At 41.1% G+C, this 10,341-nt stretch overlaps 1 protein-coding gene across 1 annotated transcript; it reads right to left on the bottom strand.

The window, feature by feature from the left end:
- Positions 1–102: 102 nt before the first annotated feature.
- On the bottom strand, positions 103–6,220 carry LOC106938519 (protein-lysine 6-oxidase-like). The gene is made up of 7 exons (XM_015020593.1): positions 5,151–6,220; positions 4,101–4,209; positions 2,774–2,911; positions 1,998–2,154; positions 1,729–1,824; positions 1,505–1,620; positions 103–1,417 (listed from the first exon to the last, which is right to left on the bottom strand). The coding sequence occupies exons 1-7, from the start codon at positions 6,043–6,045 to the stop codon at positions 1,411–1,413; spliced, it is 1,518 nt and encodes a 505-aa protein (XP_014876079.1). The 5' UTR covers positions 6,046–6,220; the 3' UTR covers positions 103–1,410.
- Between the last annotated feature and the right edge of the window lie 4,121 nt (positions 6,221–10,341).

Genomic DNA, 10,341 nt, shown 5'->3' with positions numbered 1-10,341 from the left:
TTGTGGCAGGATATAAAAGCATGAAAAACAAACTCTGTGTGTTTAAGTCTGGGGTATTTTTATTGGATGACAAAATTAAAAAGAGGCAAAAAGGGAGCACTGTTCAACAAAAACAAAAACTTCATTTATTATTTATACCCTTTGACATGCCAGCTTCTAAACAGCGTGCCACCAAAACCTGGTGACAAAGTGCAAATAAACCGAGACATTCCCAGGAGACTGACGTGGAGCTGTTGCCAGATGAATGTTTTCCCAATCAGTCACCCGCTGCAACGCAGCACAACAAATACACACAAACAGGCACCTGGTGTGATGCAGTGTTTATTTTCCTGCTATTTCCCAGACACGAACATGCAAAGTGCAATAATTGCAGCTATTTCTCAGAGGAGTCAAGCAATGAACCGCCCAACATTAAAATGCTCCTCAGTTTTTGGTGATTGCATGTTTTCATCAGCAGGAATAATTCTGCTTCAAAATTTGTCGTGAATGGCCTCCCTGTGTTTCACCAGAAATCCAGAAAATTCAAAAGATTGTTCTATCAGCTCAATCTCGCAGTGGAAAAGACTGGGCAATGTCTACTAAAACTCACCTCAACTTTATTTATAAAGCCCTTTTTAAAACACGAGTGAAAATCAAAGTGCCAAACCAGGTCAAACCAGAACATAAAAAAAGCAAACATTGCAATAAAATACATTAAAATAGACAGAAAGAAAAAAGTCACACAACTAGAAATACAGAAATAAGGCAAAGTTGGCTTTTTACTTCATAGCTGACACTTATGTAAATCTAGGAAACACATTTTCTTGCACACATATGAATAAGTCTGGAATAGATTCATAAAACGTGTTTTAATACATTCTTCTTTTGCCACTGTAGCAAAATGAGGATAAATCCAGAACACTTTTTAAGAAGGGGGCAGGAATTACCAATTAACTAAAATTTGCTAATTATTGTTTGCAAAATTTACCAGTGCCTCACTTATTGTTATACCAAGCCATTCCTGTAAAATAAATGTAATATATAGCATTTTAAAATGCTTAACTTATTGATTTACAGTGATCAGAATATGTAGGGAGTGTCTTCACTTGTAATTGATGTAAAGGAAGGTAAAATGAGATCTTCAGCACTTACTTTAACTACGGTAAAGGAGAGAGGAAACTGAATAAATGTACTCAAATTAAAGGATGAATTTTACTAAGGTTCTCAGTGTGAGGTCACACTATTGCAATAAAAGACTTATTTTTGAGTCTTTTGACACTTTTTAACAGGGTTGCCAATATGTGTGGTAGGAAGTGTGTCATAAATACAAAGATTACAGAGTAGCAAACAATGAAACAGCATCAAAACATTAGCAGCTTTACTTGAAGAACAACTAAAGGTTACTAAGCACACGTCTGTGTCTTCTGCAGGTCAGCTCCTGGAAAACAGGGACGACACTGATTAACTTTAAGTTGTCTCTGCTCGAGTCACATTGGAAAAAACAGGCGCTACGCGTTGGACTTACACAACAATCCTGCAGTTTCTTGCCTGGACGTAGCTTCCCGTGTATCTGACGTCACACCTGACCTCGTTGTTGGAGAAGTCAGACTCCTGGACCAGCTGGGAGGGGTTCACCGTCACCTGGCAAACAGAAAACGGTGACGTGCAAGATAGATTCTGGTTAAATGAAAATTTTACAGAGGTAAATCAATGAAATGCGGAAGCAGCTGTTTTGATCTGCAGTTCTACCTTCAGAACGTAATTTCCAGGTGGCACGTCAGTGATATCGATCCACTGGCAGTCAATGTTAGCATGATATGTATCATAGCATCCAGGACCAAGCCCCTTAAAACAAACCAAGCTCATTTTACTCATGTTTTCTGCTTAAATGCCGGGTTAATGCATTTTATATGTTCAGGAAATGAGACTTAAACACCAGTAAATGATCTAAAATCAACAATAAGATGAAATTATAAAGTAGAAATGACAAAAAGTGAGTAACATTCGTGCAGACTAGCCTGTGTGTGAGCAGTGCAGGCAAAGCGTCGCCGTACTCCCGGGTCACATGAGGTGTCCTCCAGACAGAAGCTGGCTTTGTGTCCCTCAGCAACCTTCTGTCCAGTGGCGACGTCCAGAAGGTCGTAGTTACTGAAGGCCTCCATGCTGTGGTAATGTCTGCAGAGAGTCGGACATGCAAACAAACACACTCAGAAAAGGGGGGGCTGGTTTGAGCTGAACACACTGTGGAAACTAAGGTTTCTGTGAGTTGTCGCAAAGGGGACAGTACTGTACTGTGCAAAAAAGTCTTGAGGCATCCCTAATCACTTTGTTTTGCTTTCAAGAAACCAGACTTTTCTAAGAGTGCCTTGATCAATAGTAGGCAAACCATTTATTGTTTGCTAATCTGCTGATTCAGATGTCTACATGCACACTTTAAACATAATATTCCTGGCTTTAGGCAGCTGGCCAAAAGCGTTTAACGGACACAAAAAGTGCTCTGGTCAGATTAGACCAAAATTGAAAAGTCGCTGACCAGAGTGTGGAAAAGACAATCTATCTTCCTCTCATTTCATTGGTTGTCTCACTTCCTCATCACATTTAACATCACTTAATTGGACATTTTGTATTCTGGGACAAAGAAAACAAAACTTGAGTTGCTCATATGTGTGCATGTGTTATTATTACCGGCACTCTTTCTAAGTGGATGTTGCTTTGACTGGTTTTGGATGGGTTGATTTCCTGCTCTTTACCTTTATGAGCTGGGGCTGTTAGATGTTTTTATGAGGGAACTCACTGGTGACAGCTGTGCCATTCCCATTCATGTCTGGGTTTGACTGGAAGGAAGTCTGCAGTTCCCTGGTTCTTCACTCTCTGTGGGAAGCGCAGCAAGACTCTGTACTCCAGGTCACTCACGCTCGGACGATATGCAGACCTGCAGAGAAAGGAAATCCAAGTCAGCTACTCAGAGCACGTGCAGGTTTGAATAACTGCATCTTTACATAACGCCGTCCTCCTGACATACACTTCACTGCACTTTAAATTCCCTCTGATCGCCCTGCGCAGCAGATTTACTGCAGTGCTGGGTTTGAGTCATGAATTGGTGGCTTATCTTTTCAGCTCTGAAATCCTTTTGCCTTTCATTTCAGGGTTTGTTTTCCTTGGCAGCGCGGCTCCTTAGATCCTCCGCTGATCAGAGGAGAGAAATCCTGAGCAGTGGCCAGGTTTGTGCGCAGCCGCTCTGCCACTGAGCTGCTACATCCAAGTAGCCAACAAGCATGAGGACAGCCAGCTATCCTCATGTTGCAGCCTCAGTCCTAATGACTGTCTTCGTTAATTCTTCAGATGGCAGCCAATCAAATGGACAAATTCAAACATATTAACTCCAATTTAATCCCATTTGTTGAACAAGTCCGCGTGAACAGCTAGATACACATTGCATTGAGAATGTGTTCCTACAGCTTGAACCTTTTACACATATTGGCACGTTACAGCTAGAGATTTCCATGTGTTTTATGGGACTGTGTTTGACTAACACAAAATAGATTAGAATTGTGAAGTTGAAGGATAATGACATGCTTTCCTTTTTCTTTTTTCTTTTTTTTTACAATAAAAACCTGCAAACATTTATATTCAACTCCTTTTAATCTGATGACCACAAGTGAAGAAAGACAGTGTAGAAAGAAACTCATGAAAAGTCCTGTTTGCCATTTTCCATAACATGTTGTGGAGGAAAGAGGTCTGATCAGATACATCTGCATAAATCATCCCCACTGTAAAGCATGATGGCGGCAGCATCATGCTGTGAAGATGCTAGAGGTTCAGTTTCCAGGTGAACAGTGACCCAAAAATATTCAGCCAGAGCAACAATGGAGTAGTTTTTTAAAATCATTATATGTTACTGCCATGCATGCCACATTTTTAGATTTTCCTTTGCAAGACATCTAGAAAAGAATGCTTCACAGCACAGCTACGCCCTACCTATGTCATGATGTCTCCCACATAAAATCCCAATACAATATCTAAATGTTTGTGGTTGCAACATGACTACATGGAAAAAAAAACTGTATATGGTCCTGAGAACAACAAAAATGGTGAATTTTTGTTGTTGAACATAACTGTACCTGGAAAGGCAGTTCTCCTCAGCTGCACAGCGAAGTGCATACATCTGTACTCTCTGGATGTACGAGGCTGCTTGGATGTAGTACGGGTCAGGGATTAGGTCTGGCAGATCTGCCAATAATAAAATGTAAGTTACTCAAAGATAAAATATGTAAATTTGTGTGGCTGGTCTTGTGATTTAGTTGCAAACAGGATATCAAACCTAACCAGCTGGCGCGATGGATGGTGATTGAAAACCAAAACGACTCTGAATAACCCATTTAATCAACCTAATGCTATGATTAGCATGGTGGAATAAGATGCTCCTACAATATGTTTCAAGGCTTTTTATACACAAATTAAATTACTTGTTATTGTATAACTTCAGTGGAATAGACTGTAAACCGGTCTATTGATACAAGCTAAAGATGTTCCTATAGGTGGCACATTTTGTTGCAGCACAATCAGTGAAACAGCAGAAGGAATAACAAAGTTCTCAGAATAAATATATCTATTTTCTACCCATTTGTCTAAAGCCATGTCTTTGAGGACTGATTTGAAGCATTCTGTTAAATGACTTAAAACTGAAAAACAGCCAAAACAGAATTTCCATAAGAATAAAAATTCTTATTGTTGTACTTACAAACATTCAGAAATATTACGCGCACACTATATAAATATTTGTGAGAAGAGTGAGTACATAAAAATATAACATGCAATGAAATTGGCTGAAGCAGAACTTGGAGCTCAGTCTGAAAAAAGAAAACACTTTTAGAAACCGAATCTGAATTAGCGTAATTTAAAATCCAATGTGGTATGGAAATGACTGTTGGTAAACTGAAAATGATTCCAATGTTTTGAACACATATTATTTATCTTTCAGCTGTAAACATAACAGTGGTAGATGTATGACGGAGAAACGTTTAGATTATATTAGAGGATTGAACTGTGGGGCCTGGTGGGTTTTAGAAGATTCTGCTTAGGGCCCCATAAAGCTTTTGACCGGCTCTGGATCCTGGTTTACGGTTGATGTCGGACAAACTAATTACTATCCAGTCTGTTGTTCGTCTCACCGTTGTGAAAGAACCTGGTGCCGTGGCCGGTGCCGGGTGGGTTGCGCGCGTTCTGCCTGTTCCTGCGGTCAGCTGGGTAAACATTATAGAAAACCGAGTTCCTGTGGTGGATGCTGTGCGGATCCCGAGGGTCACCTACACCTGTTGTATCTGGACTCCTCGGAGGGAACTGAATCTCAACAGCGTTGCTGGAATCGTCCACCTCTGGAGTGACTCTGGTCAGGGATTGCGTTCTGGTCTGCTGGGTGACTCGACCGTCACTAGCCAGGTTGACCCGAGCAGATGTGTGGACTGAATCCGAGCCCTCAGGGGAGCTTCTATCGACTTGGCTGTGCGTCAAGTCCTGCGCTCTTGCTGGTGGCGCGGTGGTCTGCTGCGCGCCGCTGTCCTCCGCAGCAGTACCCCTGCCTCCTCTGGGGATTCCGCTGCCGGAAAACTCCTGGCTGAAAACAGCAGCGCTACTGTTAGCCGGAGCCTGGCTTGAGTGGTAATCCATAGCCACATTGGACTGACTCTGTGTGCCGGTCCGATCCGCGGACAGGAGGTACTGCACGTCTGCTCCGAGAAGCGACGTGTCTATTTGGTCATTTTGCTCAGAGTGATCCGAGCCTTGGAGGCTCATAGACCTAGTTCTGGTGGCTCTCATGAGCGTAACAGGAGGGCTGACTTGGTCTAAATAGTTTTTTGTTGTTAGTAACATCTGGGTGCGTCTCCTGTTCTGGGAAGGCAAGCGATACCGAGTCCCAGTGCTGAGCAAACTGTACACCTGACCGTTATTCTCCCACTGAATGCGCTGTCTCCAGGGGCCAAGAGGCGCGCGTAAATGGTCCTGACCGGCGCCTAAACGCACCAGGACAACGAGAAGGCAAGTAAGAAGAAACCAGATCTTCTCCATGGCTTACTGAGATTTTAGTCTCTCTCCCTGAAAAGTCCTACAACTACAACTGAATGAGAGTGGAGGGATACTCGAGTTAGACCCGGAGGAGAGGTTTCAAATCCACTTGACTTCGTCACGCACTTGCGCACAGCATCACCGGCAGGAGGGGAGGGCGTGGGGGGAAGTCTCACCCATGTGGGCAAACAGTTTTATTTTAGATTTAAATAAATCAAATTCTGAATGTTATGACATTAATTACGTTAACAGTACTCATTAATGTACAATTAATGTAAGAGGAATTGTACTAATAACACATAAGTACAAATCTTCTTGGTCAGAATCGTTTTTAAAGTGTGCGTCAGTGAAGATGTGACCAAAGAGGCACAATTTTAAAATAAAGAAATCTAAAAAAAAAAAAATAAAAAAAAAAGGTGGCATGCGTAAACTTGTTCTTTTCAGAAATCAGCAAATATATTTTTTTCTGTAAGGCCAGAATGTTTTTGTTTGTTTGTTTTAACAACATTAGAGAACAAAAAATATCATAAAGACCAAGGAACACATTCGACAGGTTAAACTAATGGTATAAAATGGAGGCGTTTGGTGCAATTTTAAACCAAGACATTGCTGTCAACCTAAACTAATAGAGAGAGCATGAGAGAATCAGCCAGAGACCCACCAGAGGTTCACATTCATTTTGGGATCAAAAACTCAAGTGAAAAAGTGTGTTGAAGGGGGGAAAGTTGTGTTTTTTATGGAAAACTCAGAAGAAGAAATCCCCTTAACGGACCACAGGTTGTTTGGGGGAAACAGTAAACATGTGGAAGAAGGTGGTTTAGTCCCATTCGACAAAACTGATCTTTTTTGGCCAACATACAAAAACGTGAAATAAATCTAACTGAGGACACACTGCCCCATGTCAAAACATGGTGGTGACAACATTATGCTGCTCCTTTTGCAGACTCAGCGAAACTGCATAGAGAGAGTTGATTGGAGTCTTGATGGATCTCAGTAAAGTGCAGTTCTGGAAGAAAATCTAGAGGCTACTAAAGATTTCTGAGTGAGTTAGAGGTTCAGCAGGACAACAACTCTAGATGCAGCCAGGATTTTTAGTTGAAGCCATTATGTCCTAATTAAAGTCACATTTCAGTATTTGTGACAATACTTGGAAATGACCATTCACAGGTGCCCTCTTTCCAGATTTTTAATTGGGAAAACATTAAGTATCATTTTTCTTCCAATGCCTTTTTATCTGCAACGTTAGGGGTGGGGGGAAACACAGGGATGTGAATTCAGCATAAAATGTTAAAATCAATAAAGTCAGTGTCAGCTAAAACAACACAACTTAAGCTCAGACAGCCCAAAGACCAAACATTTATTTAAGGTGAGTTTTTTTTTTTAAACCTACTTAGCGTATTAGAAATAAAAAATAGTGTCCGGTGATCACAGTTCTAATTTACCTTTCTGCCAGATGGGGGCGCTGAGTCCCCACAGAAAATCTGGCATTTCCTCCGTAATCGTGTGAGTCAAGGTTTCTTGAGGTCTTCATCAAATATGAGGCCTTTCCACTGTTTCAAAACAATGATGAGGCGAAAAATGTTTAATATACAATATCAATGAATTACTAAGAATAAATTCAAACCATAAACCATCCAATAACTTTTCCTAGATACATGTTACATAATTAGGTCTCTTTTCATGTAGGGGTTACTTTAAGGTCAGGTTTATTTACAGCCCTCTCACACGTAACAGTGGAGTTTAATTTAGCTGGCATCCTAGGCTGTTAAGCAACAAGCCGCTCTTTAAAATCTACACAGATATGTGACACTGTTTGCATTTCATAATGCCAATTTTCCAGCTCTTAGATCCTCAGGGAACTCAAAAAGACGTTGCTGTCAGCAACATTGGAGTGTGACTGGAGCAACTGTGGAACTCAGATTAAATTAAATTATTTCTTCCTTATTGTAACCTGTCTCTAGAAATGTGACCAGGATCCAAGCAAAGGATTGGATTCTTGTATAATCCTGGTCCAAACAAGTAAGCCGATGCGTTTTATTTGCCAAACTCCCTGTAAATTCCCTGCAATACTATAATTTAAAATAATTGTTTCCTGTAAAACTTTCTTGGGCTCTTTCTAAGAGGGGATCTTGGCCAAGCCGTTCCCTTTTAACACACTGTTTCAATTTAATGAGGTTTACAAGCTTTTTTAATGCATTGTCCTCCATTATGTTTCCCTTTAGTCTTCAACAATTATGGGTGACTGTTTAAGGTTTCTTCTTCAAACGTCACACATGCTTACCCAAACACTGGCATCTAGATCACACACAAACTTTGCATTGTGTAAAATGTCCTTAGATTGTTCAGTGTTCAATATAATAGTGTGAGCGGCAAAAACTTTGAGTTGGTGACTTTGAAAGAACAACGTGAAAATACAATAAAGAACTGCTTTTGGGTAGTTGTGCAATGTTTCATGAATTTTTCTATTATAAATAACCCCTAATGTTTTGTGTAAAAAAAAAAAACAACTTTGTAAAAACCTTAACCACTCGTATGAGAACAGTTTCCGATCCTGCTTTACTTATCTCATATTTCAGATCTTTTCTCTTTGAATGAGCCCTACAAAAAGCAAAACAACAACAAAAAAGAACAAAAACCAAACACCAGCTCTAATCGCTGCCAGATTGTGGTAATAAACAGTTTCTACGCTGAAGGAATGTGAGAATCTTTCACCTTTGCCTTTGTTTCCTTCTATTTTGTCCTTAGTCATGCTGGCTGCCGAGACGTGCAGACAGACAGGCAGCCACAGTCAGAGGGAACAGGGAAAAAAGACAGTAGCACACTCTGTAATCAAAGAACTAACAGCAGACTTCCTTCACTCTAAGCGGCCTAAACATATATATGTACACATGCATGAATGTGACCAACAGGAGGAAAGCATTGTGCATGTGTGCCTGCGGTGGGACATAAATACAGGGCAAAGGTTCAGTTGAGACTGTGAGCAGATTATTATTATTACTACAGCCTGTCACTTTCATTTACATCTCAGTAGTTACACTACTAAGAGAGACACTTTTCATGCACTAAACAGTCCACACGATCATATTCTGAATCTGTACCATTTTGGACCAAATGCGCAAAACTGTTTTCTGCAGACAGAAAACCAGTTGGACCTTTTGTTCTAATCAAGCTCGTTTCCAGTGTTCCTCGCCGCCTTGCGTGCAGCACGTTATGCACATCGTCTCATTGTGATGCAGTGTGGTGTAAAACCACCCAGCACAGCACTCTGTTCCAAAAAAGGCGTGTAACGCCCACAAAAACAGGAAGTAGTTCAACAGTGTTTTTACATGTGTCATTGAGGACACCGAGTACCAGCAGTAAAGCAGAAATAGATGTCCTCAGAGTTGTGGTTCATTCTTGGGTGGAAATAGTGAAAGGGCTTCTGTCTTATGCTGGAGGAAAGATGAAATCAGCTCATGTTTTTGCAGGAAGCTTTCTGCACCGAGGCTGCTCTTTACTCAGTTTGGGATAATGGAGCTACCTATTCACACTGGGAAGCCTCTGATGGGGATGGAAAATTATTCCAACAGCGTACCGCAGAACTGCGATGCTCCATTATGTGAAACGCGTCTTTATTTGTGTTTGTCCTGGCAGGCGTCATCTATGCTGGTGTCACTTTTAGCACAGTGAGTCCAAGCCAAAGGGGGCTTTGTGTGCCACCACCTGTTAGGATGTTACAATAATCGCCTTGCCACCCAGCATCCATATGACACCCACATGACAGATCACACATACCTACAGCTGATGTCAGAATGGCTGCTGTTGCAAAAAGGTGCCAACAAATGGCCAGAATCCCTGAGTCACAGCAGATTTTTTCAGACAGATTCATCAGGAGCAGCAGTCAGAGAGAGAAATACCTGCTGGGAAACTTTATCAAGCTATTTTCAATCACTAAAGCAAGCTGAAAACTTTAAGGGAGTGGGGGAAAAAATGTATCTCAAGTAATTGAACTTCCACCTACTTTGGAGAGAGGAAGCTTAAATTTAACACTTACCTGATATCCTACACTTGACCATGATGTTCTCTTTAGGGAAATGTGAAATTATCCTGATCTATTTATACATGTAGTGCAGAAACATATATAGGAGATACCAGCAGCACGTGCTTAGAGAACTATGAGCCGTAAGTGAGTATAATCTTGTGCTAATAGCCTAAATCTTTTGGGTAGTCTGTGACCTACTCCAGCATCTACTTAAGACGAGTGAGGACAGTTATTTTGGGGTTGTAAAACTGGAAACACCCACGAGGACAGACGTATAG

This window comes from Poecilia latipinna, unplaced genomic scaffold (assembly GCF_001443285.1).
Source record: "Poecilia latipinna isolate Pla-1442-1.1 unplaced genomic scaffold, P_latipinna-1.0 Scaffold2613, whole genome shotgun sequence".
Classification (NCBI taxonomy): domain Eukaryota; kingdom Metazoa; phylum Chordata; class Actinopteri; order Cyprinodontiformes; family Poeciliidae; genus Poecilia; species Poecilia latipinna.
The sequence above is the reverse complement of the archived record's forward strand: the minus strand, read 5'-3'. Positions and strand labels throughout refer to the sequence as shown.

Excerpts from the sequence above, each read along its gene's own strand:
- LOC106938519 (XM_015020593.1), bottom strand. The coding sequence starts at position 6,045 with ATGGAGAAGATCTGGTTTCTTCTTACTTGCCTTCTCGTTGTCCTGGTG. Across the intron at positions 1,825-1,997 it reads CCTGCACTGCTCACACACAG|GGGCTTGGTCCTGGATGCTA; the intron begins GCTAGTCTGCAC and ends GTTTGTTTTAAG. Across the intron at positions 1,621-1,728 it reads CTGGAAATTACGTTCTGAAG|GTGACGGTGAACCCCTCCCA; the intron begins GTAGAACTGCAG and ends TCTGTTTGCCAG.